The 22484-nt window shown below is 34.8% G+C and overlaps 1 protein-coding gene across 1 annotated transcript; it reads right to left on the bottom strand.

Moving 5' to 3' along the window:
* Nucleotides 1-1294: 1294 nt before the first annotated feature.
* On the bottom strand, nt 1295-3401 carry LOC111692140. Its single transcript, XM_023455901.1, has 2 exons — nt 1495-3401; nt 1295-1435 (listed from the first exon to the last, which is right to left on the bottom strand). Exon 1 carries the CDS (start codon nt 3373-3375, stop codon nt 2077-2079), a length of 1299 nt encoding a protein of 432 aa, XP_023311669.1. The 5' UTR covers nt 3376-3401; the 3' UTR covers nt 1295-1435; nt 1495-2076.
* Nucleotides 3402-22484: the final 19083 nt, after the last annotated feature.

The following is a 22484-nucleotide window of genomic DNA, read 5'->3' as shown; positions in this document are numbered from 1 at the left end:
ATCGACTGGACTGTGAATCACGTACACGGTCTTAGATGGTCGTCATCGTGGGATAATTTACCGTACAGTGGACTCGGAGATTTCATATCCGATAGTGTGTTAGACGAGGATCAGCCTGTCCTCGTGAAAGGAATGGAGAAAAAGAGATGGCTGGAGCCTCATTTACCTAATAATATTATTATTGACTTGGAGCCGTATGGCTGTAGTAGAATAAAAGATTTAATGTTATCTAGCTTAAAATTTCATTGTAATAGACATAAAATTAATAATTTACGCTGCACTAGGCAGAATGTATATGCTATATATAAATGGTATATTGTTAATAGGAATAAGCTTGATGATTGTATTTATTTATTTTAAATAAAGTGGAAAAATATTGCTGAACTCTGTGTGTTTCATTTCTCGAATAGTGAGTGGGGTGGGGTGGGGAGAAAGAAGTAGTGGCGGGAGAGAGAGGAGTGAGACGCTAAACGCGCGTCTTATAGCATAAATCCAATTCAGTGTATTAGTAGTAGCAGTAGCAGCAATGAGTGAGCACAAAGTTATAACAATTAGTGAATTATTAAAGGGAGAATTATGCACATACAAAATGTGCACCGTCCCACCATATGTATGGGATATACTAAAGACAAATAAAGAGGAGAAGGAGGAGAAAGATGTACCTCCAAAACTAATCCCATTTCGAAAAATATTAAAAGATATGTTTGTTCAATATTTAAAAAATTATATCTAAAAATTGCTCTCTCATTGTTACAGACAAGGAGCTGTACCGTAGGCTATTAGAAGCCCACGGATGCTTGGAAACCACCACCACAGCGGGGCAATACTAATATATTTTATATATTTTAAATTTAATTATTATTTATTATTATTATTATTATTATTATGTTATTATATTACTATTTTTTATCAAAATAAATGTTTTTTTATTGAATATTTTTCTCTTTTTATTATTTTCCTTGTCACACATACACATATTTAAAGAATATTAATGTTTTTTTTTTTTAAATATTTTTATTTTTAATTTTTTTCATTGTCACTCATATTTAAAGACTATTAATGTTTTTTTATTGAATATTTTTCTCTTTTTATTTTTTCCTTGTCACACTCATATTTAAACAATATTAATGTTTTTTATTATTATTACTTAAAATTAAAGTGAAATAAAACACAAATATAAAAATATATAAATTTATTAATTAAATAATACATTTTTTCCTTAATATATAATATATTTACAAAAAACAATATCTATATACAATACAATAACAAAAAAAAAATTTTCAAATAATATTTATTTAACATATATAATGTCTGAGAATAATCTCCAACTAATTTTGATGGCCATTTGCTGCTGTCTGGGCCAGATGACCATCCAACACCTTGACCATTGGTACCCTTGGAGACGTTCTCCTGGAGCCATACCATCAGCTGCCTATGTGTTTCATTAGTTTTTACATTTAATTTAAAAATTAAATTATTTTCTTTAATTACCCGGTGTAAAGTTTCCAAAAAATTATATTGAGTAAAGTAGGCGGCCTCACAAACGGCCTTATCTATTGACCAATCGATTTCTTTGTAATTTAGAAAAATATTTTTTGCCGAGAAACATTGACTATGTCGATCAACCAATGACGGATCACCGTTGACCAATAATTTTTCCAAATAATACCGATTAAATGAATTTAATATTGGATAATGACTCTTTATAATTTGACGTAAAATATCGAGGCTAATATGAGACATATATTCCTTTTGGAAAATATTTTGCAGTTGTTCGATAAATATATCGTATTGAAGTTTTTTGGCAAAGATTTTTTTCATCAACCCGATGTTACATTTATCACGCAAAGCTAGCCAATATATTACACGGTCGGGAATCACGATTTTTTCCAGAATTTTGTCAATTAATTGAAAATTATCGTCAAAAATGGCTTTTTGAAGGAAATCTTCGTAAGTCTTTTGTGAAATTTTAACAAGTTCGTATTGCAATTGAATGTCTAAGTCGGCCATCGCGAACAACGGTAGAAAGACAAATGATGTCAACGTTTACTATATCGCGCTATTTATTTCGACTTAGAACTCCATGGGAGTGGTCGAACAAGTCGCTGCTTGTTGGAAATTATATCCCCACGGGATCGTGTCTGTGGTGACGTAATTTATTATGCGCTTGTCATCGTACGGACTGAGAGCCAATTTATTTTGTTTAATTGTATATAAATCGTGATGTTTGGAACGTATAAGTCTCTGCTCTTTAACCAGTGTGTTTTGATTAAATAGGCAATTCGTGAAATCTTCGAAAGTAATGTGTTTTACGGCTGATCGAGTAAGTCCTTTGATACGCATATTTGAGGGTTTTCCCTCGACTTTATACGAGTACATTTTAGCTCTGAGCCCGGCATACTCGGTAACTATTCTCCCACAGCTTTCATCTTTCATAAGACCTAGTACTTTTTTGTTGACGCGAGGCATACCGTACGCATTATCTTCGGGGTAGTCTGATGTATCAAACAGCTGGATGTCTCTCTTCATGCTCTCGTAAATGTCAATGTCCGTGAATTCGTATATTAAACTGTCAGTGTCCGTGTACAATAATTTAGCCTGATTGCCGAAATTTTGTTTAATATAATCGTAATGGAAATCGTAAAGTATAATTTTGGAAAGGTCCAGAATACTAAATCCAACATAAATCGGCTTGTTGAACTTAATTTTGAGTCTGTTCATCTCTATTATAACCATGTCTTCATCGAAAATTGTTAAACTGTGAAAATTTGGTTTCGCGATCAAATTTTTTGCCCCATATCGACCCTCCCATTGTGTGACCAGTTTAACGTCTTTATGTTTTCGCACATTTTCCATGGTTTTACCAAAGACAGAATTATTCATTAATTTATAGAAATTTTTCTCAAATTCGTTAGTCGCCTGTTTCCGTAAATCCGTATTTAAATTTATGTATTTTTGTAACCAAGCCGATTGGTTGAATTTAAGAATTTTGTGTACTTTAGTAATCTTTAATCCCCGCTCAATACACCGTTTCAATTGTCTGTAATGGATAACGTAACCGGTTTTCGAAAAAAGTGTTGTCAGTAATTTTGATTGTTTGCCTCCTGGGGGAACCATTTGTTCCGGGCACAGGGGTAAGTCTTTGTGGAGTTCATGAAGTTCGGGCGGGTACTCAATGTCCACTTCTAAAATATAACCGATTTCAGCATCATCTGCTAAATCGGTTATATTCAAGTTGTAGAATTGATCGACGGGTACCCACTCGAATCCCCCGGTTGGAAGGGGAAGAGACATCGCCGCGCCGTATAAGTTATTTACATCATAGTACATGATGTACTTATCGGGTTCGTCCGGATTGTATGCCTCACCCATGTACTTGTTGTTAGCCTTTGAGTACCGGTTCGACACTTGGACTACGCCACCTCGGATCCCCTTCAAAACTTTGTCAATGTCCGTCAGTAATTCTAATGTCTGTTTAGTAATTTTGAGCATGGAATCAAAGGCCAGACCGGGGGAGGTATAATAATGTAAAGGCTCAAGAAAGTAAGTTTTTAGACAATTTTCACAGAAATTTTCGAAAATATCTGCCAAAAGTAGAACGTCAGTTTTTAGGTACAAGTCCGAATATTCCCCCAAATTTTGAATGTTAAATGTATTCCAGACATTTGTAGCGTGCTCGTAATCGCTGTCTGAAATAGCTTCGTCAGTCAGTTTACTATAAAAATCGTCTTTAGTCGGTAATGTCGTGTCATTTAATTTTTCCCACGAATTTAGATAATCGTAAGGAAAAACACCTTTCCTGGTCAAAAGACGGAAAGTCTCCTCCGAATTACAATGAGATTTAGTGATTCTTGTTTGGCTGTCATCGAGGTAAGAGGCCAACTTTTCGATTTTGTCAGCCATAAACCGGAATCTAGAAATCTCAATTTAATTCTGGTATCCTTTCCGTCTTTTGTGAAGGAAATGTATTTTTCCTTATTTATTAGTAAAAGTGAAATATTGCCCTCAAATGACGTAGCCAAGTGACGTATGATTAAGTGACTGTCATAAGAAGACAAGCAATGAAAAACGACCGGTATAACGTGACTGTCCGTATAATTTAAGTTACAAGAATTATGACAAGGCCCCCGGTAGACTGAATTTAGATGTGAATGATCCATAATTTTGATATCGAAATTGGTAAACGGTTTTTCGCAAATGTGACAAAATTTCGCGTTATCATGTTCGAATTTTTGTGCGGCAGTCAAAGGCTCCATGGGCTTCGGGTGAGATAGGATGTTATTCACCTCGTCGGCAATATGTTCAAGTTCCCGGACGAACCACTCCTGGCAATCACTACCCCGATACAATTTAAAACGCGAGAGACTATCATCATATGAACATTTAAGATAATAGGCGACACTAAACGCGGTATGTTTTTGTACATTTCGAGTATTTAAATTTAGATCGTTGTTCTCGTCACACGGTTCCAAAATGCATTCAAAATCTGCATAAACGGCGAACGGTACCCTCTCTTTGAAACGATAATTTTTAAACTGTAAAAATTTTTCTTGCTCACCTGGTAGTTCTACTTTGCAAGTATTTGTTTTATAATTGCAATATATTATGTGATCATCTAAAAGACGCTGCTCGGAGAAGTGATTAAGACAACGATTGCAAATATGTTGTTGGCCGTTATGTTTAGATATTTGTTTGGATAATAAACGCGACATGTTTTTTATCCACGCAAAGTGATAAACAGGTGTTTCATCGTCATCGTTGTCGCTATCTTGAACCGAATATGCCGGGACCATTAGTAAATTTATAACTCGTTTGCTATCGTTTTTACTCAAGCATACCGGTAGGACTTCCTTCTTATCAATGCCGTACACATTAATTGCCAAGTTATTTAGACGCTCTAATTTTGGAATTTGTTTCAAAGTTATAGGAAATTCTATGTCGTCAAATTTTAATATGTCACGAAAATCGGGATATGACGAAATTCTATATATATGTGCTTTAGCTGGATGTAGAGCAGAGACTATGCTCCATAAAACACAATATTCATCATTATTCTTTACGTTAACAATACAATTTTTTCTTTTAATAAACTCGGGCATCTCGACGTACGTTGACGAGCCCACGGTAATCGGTGAATAATTATTTATATTTACACGCAACCCGATAATTTCCAACAAAGTCCAGCCGCTATTACGATGTTCAAAGCTTTCGAGTTTGTGTAGTATAGGTTGAACAACATTGTCTTCCCACCACTGTTTTATATTTGTACTGCGGTCAATAATTTCGTTTTTTGTCCCGAATGATTTTAAATCTACTTCCCCGTCATTTAATTTTACGAAATTTCCTTCAAAAACTAAATTTACTTTAATTAACGAGTCTTTTAAGGCATTTTTCGCTTTTATAGAAAAACTACGAAATGATTTTTTTAGAAACTGTTTAGGTTCCTTGAGACTAACGTTCACGATGATTCCCGACCGCACACGACTCTTGAAGCACGATTTCACATCTTGCCACACCAAATTCTTCTTGTTGGGACGCACTACCGAACCTCCGGACACTTTATTTTTAATTTTCAGTTGTTTTAGCTGTTCACGATAATATTTCAGCACCGCCAAATTGTTTTCCAAACGGAATATATTCTCGTTCTTATCAATTTTGTGAATTTTAATTTTGATGGCCTCGTTTAATACGCCGATATTTTTATTTATAATTTTGATATGTCTGTTGATCTCGTCATCGGTCTTCAACAGAGTCAACGATTTTTTGGTCAGTTTAATAATTTTACAGCTGACATCACACACGGTCTCGGCAACTGACATTTTGTATTTCAATAAAAAAAGTTTAACACGACTTTGAAAAGCAAACAAAACAATCACGTGCACTCGAACAAATTTCGAAAGCAAATGAGACCTTTTCAGGAGTCCGCAGGCTTTTATAGTCGACGAGTTCGGCTATTTCCGGTTATAACCGGTTATTTCCGGTTATATCCAGTTTTGCATCAAAAGCCTCTGAAACGCTGGACAGATAAAGCCATTGCGCAACATTATGCAACATTATGAAATATTTCATCACCCGTTTATCTACAAGTTCCCACGCTAGGACCACAGCTACAGGTTGAATCTTGTTTAAAAGCCAGACAAAATTCCAAGAAAAGGGTAATAAATCATGTATTTGTTTCCATAACGGTGATAAAAACGACGCTTTGGTCACGTATTTTCCTAGAAATACATCTATTTATCAATTTCCGAGAAAAAATTATGGCGCACACCGCCTTTGAATTTTGTTTATATAACTGCTTAAAAGCCCGACAAAATTCCAAGAAAAAGGTAATAAATCATACATTTGTTTACATAACTGTAATAAAAACAAGACCTGTGCCGGAAATGGTGATGACGTCATCATTGTTTTCCAAGAACGTGAGTCATGCCAACTTCTACAATAAAAAATAGCTGCTATAATTTTGTCAAATAATTCAAATGTAAAATCCATTTAAAACGCCTTTCGGTGAACACCCTGTATATGCATACTCTAATAATAGATAAACTAACCTTTCCCAACTGATATTTATACGTAAATATTCGATTGTCGGCGTAATATTATTTTATGTGATAATAACTATATGATTAAATTTTGTTTACTTTATAGGCACGTTCCCATATGAGGCCGGAGAAATATGTTTAGTGTATTAAAAAAATAAAACTTTTATGCATCCAAGAGAGTATCAAAGCAAACGCTAAAACAGAACAACTCATATGTGTTGATTCGACACGGAATTTATTTTTTTAAATAATACTTTTGTCATGAGTAATTTCAGTCAATTTTTATCTGAAGCGTCCGCTTTTGTTTATATTAGCATCTTATCTGGTATTAGTCATACATAGCTGTGGCCATATTCCAGGAAAGTTACACCATCATTGTTGATATCTTAAACCGACGCGCGCGCGCTCGTTTCTTATATTTTCTACCTTATAACAAAAAGATTGATACCAAGAGGCCGTCGCCACCGCCGCTCCCCCGCAGCCCGCTGCCGGCTTCCAGCATCGTAGGCCGTATTCGGCCGCCTGCTCCCCCCTATGATGCAGGCATCCCGCTGCCGCCATCCGGAGCCGGCACCCCGCTGCCGCCCCACACGCCTGCACCCCGCTGCCCCCCACCTCTACTCATGTACGCACCTGGTGCCGCCTCTGACGTCACGCTCCTCGATGCCGACCTCCTTGTCATTGCCGATGACGGACCCGGGCTTCTTCTTCTGCAATCCAGATCCCCCACCTCCACACCCACTGACACTTCTTCAGCGTGGCCTTGGAGCTGCTGCTGGAGACCTGGTGCCGGCTCCGGATGGCGGCAGCCCGGTGGCAGCCTGGAGTGACCTTGAAGTGCGTTGGTTCTCTCCTAGAACAACTACTGAAAGTTTCGAAAAAGATAGTCTTCAGTGCCTTCTGCTGCCACAGAACCAGAACAACGATCGTCTACTGGAATACAATAAGAAAACAACGACCGCACGCTGAAAAACTACACTAAAAACGCGACACCAAAAATATTCTCTATTACCGAAAACAAGGTGCACAATAATACTGCTTTTCCTAGCGTAACCTTGAAGGAATGTTCAAATGTTACCATAAAGATTAAATATTAGTTTCTTTTGTTAATGCGTTAGCAATTTTCTTAATAAAAACGATTTAAATTAAAATTTGATTTTCGTGGTCTCTGTTTGCAGTCGTATAAAAAGTATCGTAAAAAACTCGTTTGAAAACCTCTTTGCACACTCGCTCGACTTGTGGACCTCGCCTTCGGCTCGGTCCACCAGTATGTCTCGCTCGTGTGCAGAGTCGTTTTCAAACCTTGTTGTTTAATATACTATTACAGGTGCCAATAATGAGTTGTCAGAGGTGAACAGCCTGGTAAAAAATGACACTTTTCAAAATTACTTGCTCGATCAAAAAATTCAGTGGCATTTCATTCCCTCTCGATCGCCACATTTTGGTGGATTGTGGGAGGCCGCAGTCAAATCTGTCAAGCATCATTTGCGACGCATATTAAATAATGTCACCCTAACATATGAGGAATGTTACACGTTCTTAACAAGCATTGAGGCTACTTTGAACTCCAGACCATTAAGTCCCATCTCCGATGATCCCAATGATCTATAGGTACTGACGGGCATTTTCTTATTGGGGAACCGGTAAACGCCGTTTTAGAGCCCAACATGGAACAATCAAAATGAACCGCCAGATGTCCCAACACTTTTTGAGCAGGTGGCATAATAAATACCTTCATCAACTCCAGCAGAGATCCAAGTGGAAATTTGATGCAAAAATTCCCTCACTGATGGGTTCTCTAGTGCTTCTCAAGGAGGACAACGTTCCTCCCCTCAAATGGCCCAAAGGTAGGATCATCGCCATCCATCCTGGAGCAGACAACGGTGAAATGTGCTATCGGTAAGGTGTGCTTTTTTCTCGATTAGTGCTCAATTCGAAGCTTTCCCTCATCATCTCTTTGAAAGGAAGGCTTTCAAGAGGGACGGTATGTTCGGCAAAGACAACCCCTATAGTTAGGCAACTTAATTTCTATCACGCGAGCTCGCTATGGGACCTATAGTGTAGGGGGTTAGGTGCACGGGAAAGTGCTAGATAGTACAACAGCGTGATGTTATTTTCATAGCGCAACGCTGGAGCGTTAATAAACGTTGTAACCATATTATACAATTCACTGGTTTAATATAAATGTTCATCATTGGTGTATTTCAAGTTAATATGAAAATTGTAAATACCAGATAAAGTGTATTAATCCTGGGTGCCAACCCGGGTATTCGAAGAAAATTTCCTGTACAGTCTACTTACTGCAAGTGAGTTCCTTCCAGCAAAGCAGTTTTTCTTCCAGTAAGAAGGCAGCTCACTTGTCGCCTGCCTATTTAATGCATATATTTTGCTACGGTTAATGGATTTTTACTAACGAACCGTAGCAAAGAAATTATCTCAGTCTACTGTAGCTAAAATATCTTAGCAAAGTCTCTCACTTGGTGGATTTCTTTCAGTGAAAATAGATCAGATTCGACCTATTTTCTACATATGAGGAAATTTACCTATCTTTAGTAACAGGTTAAATAAATAGCATAATAGTTATCAATAGCGATTATTGATGTACAAGTTTAACAAGAAAAGCAGATAAGCCATTAGGTCCGGCTGTATTTTTAGACCTCTTAAAGACATATAAAACTAGTTTCGTAAAAAGTGGGAATGTTACAAGAACAGTTTACAGTTCGTGTTTAACTGTAAGATTCTTAATCAGGGGTTTGTAGATCCAAATTCCTCGATTTCGTAATTACCATTTACCATTCGCTAGTTACTTGAATTTGATATTTTCCTTACTGTGACATGAGGACTTCTTTCCACAGAATTTATTTTTGTAAAATAGATCTTAAAATATCAGTCTGTGATATATCCTTGGGTTTAATGATAGATAATTCCAGTATTTAGAATTAAAGTTCTTTAATACTGAAGTGATAAGAATAAAACGATTGATCTTTATAATATTCTTTAATTCTTGTGTTTTTCTTTCAAACATACTATTAAGTTTTCCATAACATGAGTGAGCGTCATTCATTTTCTAATGAAAAATCTAACTTTAATTTTTAACAAAATTCACAAGAGTATTTTTGTGAAGATTTCTGCTCAAAGCCGTTATACTTTCGTTCATATTAGAGGCGCTGTCAGTGAATTTGTTAACACAGGTTGGTCCGATAACCTTGGCATTTCCGATGATAAGAATCACATATAAGTATACAAAAGATTTTAGAATTTCTGATTAATTTTAAAGTCCGAATCGGACATCCTAACACAAGAGTAGTGAAACCATTTGTTACATGGACTCTCGCAACCAATTCGAGCATCTGGATTAAATCTGCAACATTTAGCACGATCTGACATAGGTATTGAATTTGAATCCATGCCTTAAAGTATTCTTGCAATTGAATTATACCCAGTACAAATTTTTTACAAAAACTTACTGTGAAGTTTCATTGTCAAATTAGAGTCTCGTATGGAATCCTTAACGTATACTTAAACACCACATGCAGGCATGTACTTCCAATCACACTGAGATAGGAAGAGTTATAAATTAATGCCATTTTACACAAGTAAACTCAGCTAAAACTCATTTAAATTATTTATCTTTACAATTCAAGAAGACATTAGTTGAAAGCGAGCTGTACCAAGTTATTTGCTAACCTTCGAATAGGTATTGAGGCAAAGTAGTTAATAAGTCAAATTTTGTAAATTATCCTTGTACAGCTGTGAAACAAGCTTACTCACTGATTCACTAGTTTTTAGGCATGTAGGTAGTGTTGATTTCTTTACCAAAAAAAATTATTTAACACCACTCCTTCAGGTTAAATGTCACCATTGAGTGTATTGAAACTCTAAAAATGCCTTGAATTTAATTTATATTGTTTATAAATTAATAAGGAGTAAACTTCTGTAAATATTTCAAGAAATAATCTTTAAACAGAGTGGTTACATGATTTTCAAGAGAACAACTAAAACATCTTTGTTAGATCTGCCACAAGCTTTGTTAAGTTTTTTTATTGACTTTTCTGATTTGAAATGTGGTTAGTTCAATTTTTAACAGTTTTGCATATTTGATTTGCAACCAGATTATAAATAGCTCTCGATGCAAATGATGAACTAAAATTAGAATTCTGGAATTACAGCAACATTCAACACGTTATCAATAATTGTCAGAAGTAAATTGTAGTAAATTATCAAATAGTCATCAAGAGATTTTATACTTAGATGCTTGCCATTTCTCTAGACAACTTTTATAAATAATTTTATCACATTTTATATCCCTTTCATTGCTAGACTTTTACATCATCCATTTGTTTTAGAATTAGCCTCACTTATGCCAGACTTAAAAATGAAATACACTTAAAAAACCTTTATCGAATAAATGAATTACTCCAATGATAATAAGTTATAGTTTGTTTACATTAACAATTATTCAAATTATAGCATTGTAACGACAATCCGTAGCGCTACACGATATGGGAATGAAAAAGATCTACATAGAGAAAGAAGAAAAATTTAGTCGCCAGTCGCTGACTTTGTTTTATTATATTTTTTAATTTGATAAACAATATACTTTGACATACTTTGATTTACGTATACTGTCAAATCGGCACTTTTAATGCAATGTGCTATTGTTCTGCGTAATTATTTTCTAACCAAAGATCTACCCCAAATAAAAGGGTTATTGAGTACCTAATAATTTATTTACCCAAGTGGACACAATGGTGTCCAACGCGAGTCTTCGATGTCACAGGAAACAAAAGACTTTCTCATAGTGTTTTCTCATATTTGACATTGTTTTACAGTTCTATACCGAACATTTCAGATACATAGGTACTAATTTTTATTACAATGTCGTGTTGTTTTAGAGACTTCTTTATATTGACACTGTACTTGCAGTTCAATGCAAAAGAAACAAACAGTTTCGAGTTTTGGTGTATGTAAAGACAATATTGTGGTGCGTTATGATGATTTATGTTTCTACGGCCTGGTGGCATCTTAACAAACTTGTGAATTGTTTCTCAGACTAAGGAGAAGAACTACCTATTAACTTTAACGTTAATTTAGTTTCTGGTAACTGTGGCTGTTGTTAAGATATATTAGAATTGACTCGTTATCACCGATTAACAACCTCTACATAACAGGATAATTAAATTTTCTAAAAAAAAGTCCGTCCATATAGCAGATATTACGATATCGGTGAAGAGTGACGTCCTAGAAGCAAGAAATTACAAAATAGCGAAATAATAGATTTAAGCCATGAAAGGACCCCGCACATTTTATATGGAAAACGGTCTTCCGGTGAAATTTGCTAAAAATTTGGGAAATTGTTCGTTTTGTACCCCTGATCAAAAGTGTCAATGGGGTCGAAGCTCAAAATTTTTTAAAATATTATGTTTAATGCTTGTACAGTCTCTTAAGTTTTCATTAAATTGTATGCGTGTGAGTATTTTATGTAGGAATATGTCCATGTCTAATTATATGTGTGTGTATGTATTTGTGAGAGGGTTTTTAAATGCACAATTATACAAGATTTAATACACACCGTCTTAATATTATTTTGTGGTTTTAATAACCTTCAATGAACTCGAAACTCTCATGAATTTTTTCAAAGAATTCCCAAGAGTTGCCAAAGAGTTGCCAAAGATTTTCCAAGAGTTCGCAGTTCATAACTGAAGCGGATTTCTAGAGAAAGAATGTAAATAAAGCGAAAAAGAAGACACGCTGAATGAATTTTTGCCGTTTTTGGCCACTAAAAATTGCCGTAGAGCCTAAAGATGGGCATTTTGAGCTTCGACCCCATTGACACTTTTGATCAGGGGTACAAAACGAACAATTTCCCAAATTTTTAGCAAATTTCACCGGAAGACCGTTTTCCATATAAAATGTGCGGGGTCCTTAAGCAATAAAGTTATTATACATATTCTCATAACATGACATTAACATTATATAATGTATAAATTTATTTCAGATAAGGGAAAGCCAAAGTCAAGAGTTGAAAATTAATCTTACGTCGCCGGTGGCAAGATTTTCTGTGACAGATCTGGATGCAGGTGAACAATATCAAGCAGCGCTGTTTTCTTATAACTCTAAAGGTCGCAGTGAACCAGTCATTTTACAAGCTGCAACGCTTCGTTTACCGGAAAAGCAACTCACTGGTGAAAAAGGTACTTAAAATGCTTCACCCAGCTAACTGAAACTGCCCCAGTTTCATTTAGCTTTAATTTAAATTTAGTCTGTTCTAAGTGCCATATTATACAGGATGTTACATACTTCAAAGGTATAAGCTAGAACCCAAATGTTGTCGATTTAACCAAATATAAACAAAAAATGTCGCAAAGAAAATGTTACAGGCTGTTTCTTTTTTATTTCTTGTTTTCTCCTTAACTCAGAACCCAGTTAATGAAGTATGCAGTGATTATATTCCTATTAGGTTAAATTATACGGGGTGTTCATTTTACTGCCACCCTTTGTGAATATTCTTCCGTAAGTTTTGTGAACCTTTAGATTTTTGCACGTAACTATTAAAAATAGGTAGAGAAATATTTATTAACACATACCCCATATTTTTTGGAAATAACTACGTATCCATAACATGACAATTTCGAAACGTCACTGTCAAGTTCGTATTTTGCATAAGTTTGTTTCTGAAAATACCTTGTCACAATGAATTTATGACTTATGAAATGAGATACAAGATAGTGGTATATGTACAGGAACATTTTAGTGTACGCGCTGCTAAGAGAACATATGAAGAACTTTATCCGAATCGCAGATAGCCTTCTCATACATTGTTTCCTTCTTTATTCACCAGATTAAGATACACTGGAAACTTTCGGTCTAATTCACGAAATGGAAGGTACGTTCAAAGAAGGGTACGAGGAACAAATTCTAGAAAGAGTAGAAGAAAATCCCTAAATTAGTATTCGCCGTTTGTCAGCAGACACAGGAGTTGGCCACAAAATTGTTTCAACTATACTCCACACGCAGCAGTTACAATGTTGCCATTTTCACCCTGTACAAAATTTGCTTGAACCAGACCACCCGCTGAGATTAATATTTTGCGAACAATTTCTCCAGTTACATAACAAGAATCACACTTTTCTCGGGAGAATTGCCTTTACAAATGAAGCTGTTTTTACCCATAGAGGTGTTTTTAATTGTAAAGCTCTCACGTGTGGAGCGAAGAAAATCCACAAGTTATAAAAGAGCATCACGAATTTTCAGTTAACATCTGGTGCGGGATTATAGTAAATTTTATTTTGGGGCCTATCGTTGAACGACCAAAATTATTTGGAATTTCTTCAGCAAGAACTTCCTGGGGCTCCCGAAGAAGTACTATTAAGTACCATTAATACTAGACGACAAATGTGGTTCATGCACGATGCCCTGTTCATTGCAGACATTTTGTGAGAGATCATTTAAATCAAGTATTTCTAAACCGTTGCATTGGTAAAGAATTTTCTTGGCCTTCTCGCTGTCCGGATTTTAATTCGTTAGACTTTTACTTTGGGGTCATTTGAAACGAATTGTTTACAACTCTATAACACCTAATACTGGGGAAGAACTTTGAGACAGAATAAAAGACGCCGTAGGTATGACAAGTTAGACGAACGTATAATTCATTTCCTATTCTCAATAGTATCCTAAAAAAGGAAATGTGTCGAAGAGGATGAGGGACACGTAGAACATTTATTATAAATAAACTTTTTATTACTGCCACCTTTCAGTTTATTATGTTATTTATTATGTTTATTATGGATACGCAGTTATTTCCAAAAAATATGGGGTACCTATATGTTAATAAATATTTTCTGTAATATTTTCATAGCATAGTATAATTTCAACTTTTGATAGGTTTGCCTTTTTTGTGTAGAATCAAATTCTCTACCTATTTCTGACAGTTACGCAACAGCAAATCCGTTAACTGGGTTCTGAGTTATGGAGAAAACAATAAATAAAAAAGAAACTTTAACACCCTGTAACTTTCTTTTGCGACATTTTTCGTTTCAGTAAATTTGGTTAAATCTACACCATTTGGGTTCTAGAATATACCCTTGAAGTATGTAACATTCGTTAGGTGACACCCTATATACACTACTAACATACTTACAGAAACAAGGTTTCTAGATAAAGCGTCTACATGTTTCATGCGCTCGCCGGGCCTATACTCTTTTTCTATGTCGAAGTCATGGACAGACACCCACCACCTAGTAATACGGGGCTGCATGTCTCTTTTGACAAAGATGGCTCTAACTGCACTGCAGTCTGTAATAATTTTGACAGGCATTCCTGCAAGATAAACTCTAAATCGTTTTAAAGATTCTACTGCTAAAGTCTCTAGGTCACACATATAAGCTATCTTCACGCTTAGTTAACCTACTGAAATAGTACACAGGGTGGAGCTTGCCATCCTGTCACTGTAACAAGATTCCTGCAATACCACTACTGCACGCATCCGTGTGGACTTTTTGTGTGTTTTAGCATTTAGGTTATATACAGGGTGGTCCGAATTTTATTCAGGAAACATCGAGAGCAGATAGATCTCTTTAAAATAATAGGTGTGTGCCGCATAAACATAGGTCTGGAACGGCCTTGCTTTAGAAATACGGGTGTTGAAGTTGTTAAAAAAAATAGATTTTTTGTTTATATCTCTCGAATCTATTAAGCGATCTCAATAAAATTTGGTACAGGTAATGCAATTGCATTGCCTAAAATATGCACTCTAAAGGTTGCAACGGATTTATATTCTAATGCACCAAATACGTAAAAAAGGTAACTTGAATTTTTTCCCTAAGATTCGCCGTTCTCAAGTTATTCATATCAATACAATCCCCTTATGGCAGATACTTCAAACCATAATATTACAAGAATATTTATGTTTATGCTTAAAAGTAAGTGCAATTTGTAAGCAGATCAACAGAATTATTTCCTCATCACCTGTGAGGTATTGTTCTTAGTTTGTTTAGTTTCCACTGGAGGCCTAATCCACTATCTTTACAAATAAGAACAATTTAAATCAAAATAATAATAAAAATACATTTATCAAGCAACAACTGAACAATAAACGAAATTAACGTTACGTATTTACAACAATTGTTCAAAATGCGAACCATCCACATCGATACATTTCTGACATCTGTTAATGGAACTAATTGAAGCTAACATTATATTTTCTTTTAATTCATTACACCCGTCTATTCTCTGCCGTAGTTGTGGTCTTGTATCTATTCGAGTAGAATAAACTTTACTTTTCAGATAGGTAACCCCAAACATATAAGTCCAGGGGGTTTAGATCAAGCGATCTAGCTGGCCAAGACACTGGACCCTCTGTACCATTATGGGTGACATTGGCATATTATTGGGAATTTAGATGGGGTAGCAAGAAGAAAGCTCCACAAACTTTATTGCGAATTATTCCGTGCCACACTTTCACAGAAGATTCGTCTAGAAAAGATCTTGTCCGAATTTCATGAGATTGTGACCAAATATTGTGAAAATTCACTACCCCTCGCCTTGTGAACGTAGCCTCATCGGTCTAAAGTATTTCAAGTAAGAATTCTGGATTATGTTGTGACTTTAATAACCACTGACAAAAATTCAAGCGTCTCTCTGCATCTACCGACAGTAAATTTTGCACAGGTTGTAAATGGTACGGATTTCTACAATCCTTATGTAGAACATTTCAAATTTTAGATTTATTCACGACTTTTATTCAAAAAAAGATGGAAGCGACGAGTGTAAAGAATTTTGTATTGGTATGATTAACTCCAGAACGGTGAAATTTAGGGAAACAATTCAAGTTACCTTTTTTACGGATTTTGTGCATTAGAATATAAATCCGTTACAATAACGTAAAAAATACAGTGGCGTAGGCTTTTCTTATAAAAAGAGGGCGACCCCTGTCCAGTTGTACACTACTGGTTGAACCTGTAGAGCTCATATTTTAGGAAATACAAGGCCTACTGTCGTACATTATCTGTACTAAATTTTATTGAGATCAGTTAGTAGATGCCTGAGATATATATAAAAATTCATTTTTTTTACTACTTCAACACACTGTATCTCTAAAACGAGCCCGTTCCAGACCTATGTTTATGAGGCAAACACCTATTATTTTAAAGAGATATATCTGCCCTCGAAGTTTCCTGCATAAAATTCGGACCACCCTGTATAGCAAGTACTGGTCTTGTTGTTAAAATTAACTTGATTTTATCAAACGCATCGCGCTGATCATTGATCGCCACATAGTGCGCAGCTAGTTTTGAAAATTTTCGAACAAATTTTCGTAAATACGATGATAACCCTAGAAATTGTCGAGTTGGTGAATACTTTGCATTAATTTTACGTTCATACGGTCTAACCCCGTCCTGTGAATTCTCGTATTCTAGATATTCCATTTTAGTCTTAGAGAAAGAACACTTGTCCAAATTAAATGGTAGATTCGCTTCGCGAAATATTCGTAAAACTTTTTCTAATATTTCGAACTCTTGTACAGTTTTTGTCATCTAGTTATACAAGGACCTGAGTGTGTTTTATATTGCCTAAAACTTGATTGATTAGGCTAGAGAATATCGCCGCCGCATTCTAACAGCCGAATGGCATTCGAAGGTATTCATATTGAGCATCCAGTCACAAAGACTATTAGCGGAATTGACTTTTCACTAACGGCAACTTGATGGTAGCCTTGGGCCATACCAACTACAAAAGAATTTACTGCAATACAAACGACTTATGTGGTCGTCGAAGTGGAGCAGAGGATACCTGTCTTTGACTGTAATTTTATTAAGTGCTCTATATTCTACGCAAAGCCTATAACGATTATCGAATAGAAATTGAATTTTGTATGATTCCAGCAGCTAATAATGTATTTATTTTTTCTTTAACGATAACACTTTCCTGCTGTAACAATCGATAAGGTTTGTAAATATCAGATTATCTGTTGTCAGTTTAATATTAAATTCAAGTAAATCTGTAATTCCTAATTTTGTTGAGTCGCTAGCAAAATAAGTTTCATAAGTTTTTAAATGACAAATTAAATTTTCTTTAGCGCCATTTTGCAGTGTGCCATAATTTATTTTTGATGTATCTAATTTGAATGAAGTATACAAGTACAAAGGTTTATTTGTCTTACCATTATCCGTTTCCCTCTAGCTACTATTCAATTTGTGTTCTATATCATTGGCGTATGACCCAAATTAATAACATTATGTGTAGCAATTGGTGTTTTCAAGATTTGAGTACGTATGGTGTATTTTTCTCTTTGATGTGTATGAAGTCGGTTCTCAAAAAGGGTTGAGTCGTTTATTCCATCAACCACTACCAGAATACGTGCCTCCTGAAGTGGTGGAAGGTATGTGTCGTCATAGGTTCGACGAAAAGTTTCATTTGTAGGGGATGGGCATGGCGATAACCAGGTAGATAACTCGGTAGTGGACACAGCGACGTTTGATCCTTTAATAGTAATATTCAGACGTTCGTCATTTGTGATTGGCTGTCCTAGAATAATGTCAATATCTTCCATGTATTTTTTGCATGAAAACCGCAGTAATATAAAAAGAAATATTATTTATTAATAATGGAATATTTTCACCAATATCTGCTAGAAATAGCAAGGCTCCACGAAATGATTTTAAAACAATATCTGTGATGAATTCTAATTTACGTAAAAATCCCAGGAAAAGTTGTTCAGGACTTTCAAAATTGCCGGCATTGGCATTTACCTGAAAATCAGACTGTATGCCATCTATGATGCATCGGCACCGACAATCTTACACTTGGCGCTAAGCATTTGTTTATAATATTAATATGTACATATTTCATGGATTCATTTTTAGACTTCTTATAGTTCAGCATTTTTTTCAATGCCTCTGCATAATTTTCCGAAATAAGAAAAGCTATTATTAACGTCTTCTTCCATTCACTTCAAGTCAGTTCGTACTTTGTCAAAATTTCAAACCACATACGCACGATTTCGCCAAGGCGAGATTGCATGTTATAGGACATCAGTTGATTATCCCAGCCATGTACTTTGTCTATTTTGTTCCACCAGTTGCTAGCTTACCTAACGTAGTTTTCAGCCTCGAAATTAGGAACAAGGTCGAAATTGGGGGTTATTCGGTGTACTTTGCTTCCGAGTTAGCACCTCCTTAACTATCTGTGTAACTAATTTACTTAAATTATTATTTATAGCACTATCATCTGACGACGGCGAAGGTCTACGCAGATCACGCCTAATTGCGTGTTTATTAAAACGCTGATCCAATACATTGTTACTTGAAGAATCAATATGTTTATTATTATTCATTTTTAAGTTTTGTATACGCAGACAGGGTTTAATTCCAATTCTGAATTTTTAAAACCTCAGGAAACATAATACTCGTCTTTTACTTCACAGGTTTTTTTATTCAATGCAACCTCTTGTTACGATATATCCATCCCAACGCAATATATCAACATTGCTAAGCATTCCTGATCAGCGAGCGGCCGGTCGTGGCCTCGCTTTCGGCAGCTCCTTATCATTTAATTTTTGGCCTATTTGAATACCGCTCTCTGAATAGTTGCACTCCAGTATTCCAGCGACTTCATACCTGCTAAAGAGTAAACATTTTTATATACATGTCTTAATTTTTTAAATACTGGTAAAATCTTACAAAAATGTCTTGTTTTCCAAGTCGATAAAGGACCTTTTTATATTGTTTTTAGTGAACGAAATTCAAAAAAATAATTTTCAAAAGAATTCAAAAGAATTTTTTCTGCAAAATTGGGCCCTAAATATTTAATTCGTTGTTTCAGGACACCCTGTAGTTATGATATCCTCGTACGAATGGATAAACGTTGGGAACTTACAAGAAATTTTAGGTTGAAATAGTTTCTATTATCTGAGAGTCGCAAAGATTTAATATTAACAGAAACACGAAAAATTTTTTAAAACTACGTTTTTCGGTCTACTTTCCTATATTGTGCCACAATAAATCTTTTTTTAAACCTTTTAGTAAATCTTCTAGACACTTGAATAGTGTATAGAATGAATCAAAGTTGAATATTGAAAGTTTGTTGAAAATTCGATATTTAGCGAGTTATCAAAGTTTCTGGCTTTTAGAAATTCACTGTTTTTTTTAAGAGAAAGGAGATATACAAGGAAATTGAAATAAAGTAACCAAGAAAATAAATATTTTTAATTATATGTTTTCATTAACACAAAGGCCACAAATAATTACTTTTTTGGTACATTTACTTTTCGGATCGACTAGATAAATTTTTAAACATAATTTTGAGAAGGCGTTCGTACTCGTATTATCTTAGGAAATCTCTTAATGGGACGTTCAGCGTAATTTACTATGCGTCCTAATTTTTTATCATTTTGTACGAAGACACTGTATATATTTCAAGTACTTTATACATGTTTCTTTATTCACTTTCGAATATCTATTTTTTTGGCCATTGTCTTTGTATTTTTAAGTTCAATATTCAGCTTTTATTTAAATAAATTCACAATTTCAACTAAAGCTAATCTAAAGTTTAACATATTTATTTTATTGTAGATAACCCTCGAACTGAATTTCGCCTCATGTCGATGATGAGTGTTGTACTTGGTATAATTTCAGCGTTACTTATACTTGCTTTAATTATAATTCTGGCGCTTCGTCTTCGGTGCACGCATAATGTTTGTGGACGGAAAGTACACAAAAACATAGTTGTCAGTGGAGCAAATTTAGAACATAGAGGTTCTTATGGTGAACCAACTCCTAGTGACAAAGGAGGTAAGTAGGGGATATTAAATATTTTAATGTAATTAAAAATTTCTGCGACTTGTGACGTTTGTTAAAAAGGGATTATACGCATAATAAAACGTATAAAAGCTATTTTATTGAGTGTGGTACTTCAGTACTGAACAAAAATGTATTTAAAATAAGCAAAATTTATAGAAATCTGTTTTTTATATAAACTTTATTAAACTTTTGTAAAGTTATTTATATAGAGGGTGTTTCAGTTCGAGTGAACTCAATAAATAATTCAGAATTATTGCCTTATAAAGCAAGGGTCTAAGTCTCACCGTTTTCACTGTACAGGGCCGTATTGGTCAGTTATTAAAATCATATTATTTACGAAATCTTAGGTATGCTTATAACAAATTGATTCAAATTTTTGTAGGTCAGTGGCATACTAATGGGCAGTAAAGTGAGATTTTTTTACCCCAACTTCTACGCCAATGACCTAATAATCATTTGGGATCCATTTTTAGATTCTGAGGACAATTCTACATAAAAAAGGTATACTTGCTCAAAATCGGTATAGTATATCGTTTTATCGAAAATCTCAGTTGAATGGGTGACCGTTCTTCTCATAAGACATTTTTTTTATAAACGTTAATTAATATTTCAAATCTTAAATATAAAATGACAGTTTCTGATGACAGATAAGTCTATTATTAAGATTCATTCGAACTGAAACACCGTGTGTATACAGGGTGTCCGCAAATTTCATCGACAACGTTTGACTACACATTCACGACGATAAATAAAGACGATCTGCGAAAAAAAGTTAAAAAATTACTAATTTAATTAATAACTTGATAACCCTTTTACCGATCGTGTTAAAATTTGGCACATTTGTTAGGACTATTATGGCGTATTATTTCTTAAAGCTTTAGTCAAATCGATATACTGAGTGACAGTTTTCTCCAGTTACCTCTCCCTTTTAGCGGTCAAAACTTTTACAGTGATCGTGTTTTTTTAAAACGGGCAGCAACATTGAAATGGCTATTTCATTTAAAAAATAGTGTCCCTTGAGAAAATCGCCTACAGAAAGCCATTCTTGAGAAAAATGGCATTATTTGCAGCTGTGTACTTTTCGGTTTGCGTAACAGTTTTATGGATTTAAAACTTTTGAGTTCAGTAGGCGATGAAAACAAGATGTTGATTGTTGTGGCTATCAGGTAATGTCATTATTGTCGTGTTTCTTTAGGATTCTCATCATTCCATACATGCAATTGTTTTACAAGAAACGGAGTTGTAAATTTTCATAATTTGAATATATGGAGTGATAAGAATCCTAAAGAAACACGACAATAATGACATTCCTTGATAGCCACAGCAATCGACATCTTGTTTTCATCGCCTACTGATCTCAACGTTTTAAATCTGTGGCACCGCTATACAAACCGAAACGTACAGAACTGCAAATAATTGCCAAAACTTTAAGAAATAGTTCGCAATAATAGTCCAAATAAATGTACCAAATTTTAACGCGATCGGTAAAAGGATTATAAAGTTATTAATTAAATCAGTTTTATTTTTGACAACTTTGAAGGCCTGTAACTCAAGAACCAAAAAGTTTTTATTTAACTCTTTTTCGTAGGTCGTATTTATTTATCGTCGTGAATATGCAGTCAAACGTTGTCGGTGAAATTTGCGGACACCCTGTATATTGTAATGAAATCAATTATAATAAATTTTTAAAGTGAAAATTGTAGAGTTCAAACAAAATTGCGTATAAGTGAATTATTTGGTATTGTAATAAAAAAATGATGGGAATTGTTAACAGAATAGTGTAGTTAATGAGAGATTACTGAAATTATAAGCATAATAAAGCATAAGTAAATATTATAATAAAAGTAAATTTAAAATTGTTCCGAATTCTCGATCAAATAGTATATATAACAATTTATAATCAAAGAGTACATAAGTAGTGTAAGTTGGGGAGTTTGAATCCACCCCCCACCCTTTTTACCCCTCCACCACTTTTTTTTTTGGCCCCGCCCCCTCCACCCAATCAGAGAGCGGGGAGTTCCCCCTCCACCCAATCAGAGAGCTGGGAATTCTAATCTGTCCAATCAGAGAGCTGGGAATTCTAATCAGAGAGTAGGGAGTCCCCCCCCACATTTAGAAACCCACTCAATCAAAGAGTTCCCAT

The sequence above is a fragment of the Anoplophora glabripennis genome, unplaced genomic scaffold (assembly GCF_000390285.2).
Source record: "Anoplophora glabripennis isolate ALB-LARVAE unplaced genomic scaffold, Agla_2.0 scaffold582, whole genome shotgun sequence".
Classification (NCBI taxonomy): domain Eukaryota; kingdom Metazoa; phylum Arthropoda; class Insecta; order Coleoptera; family Cerambycidae; genus Anoplophora; species Anoplophora glabripennis.
The sequence above is the reverse complement of the archived record's forward strand: the minus strand, read 5'-3'. Positions and strand labels throughout refer to the sequence as shown.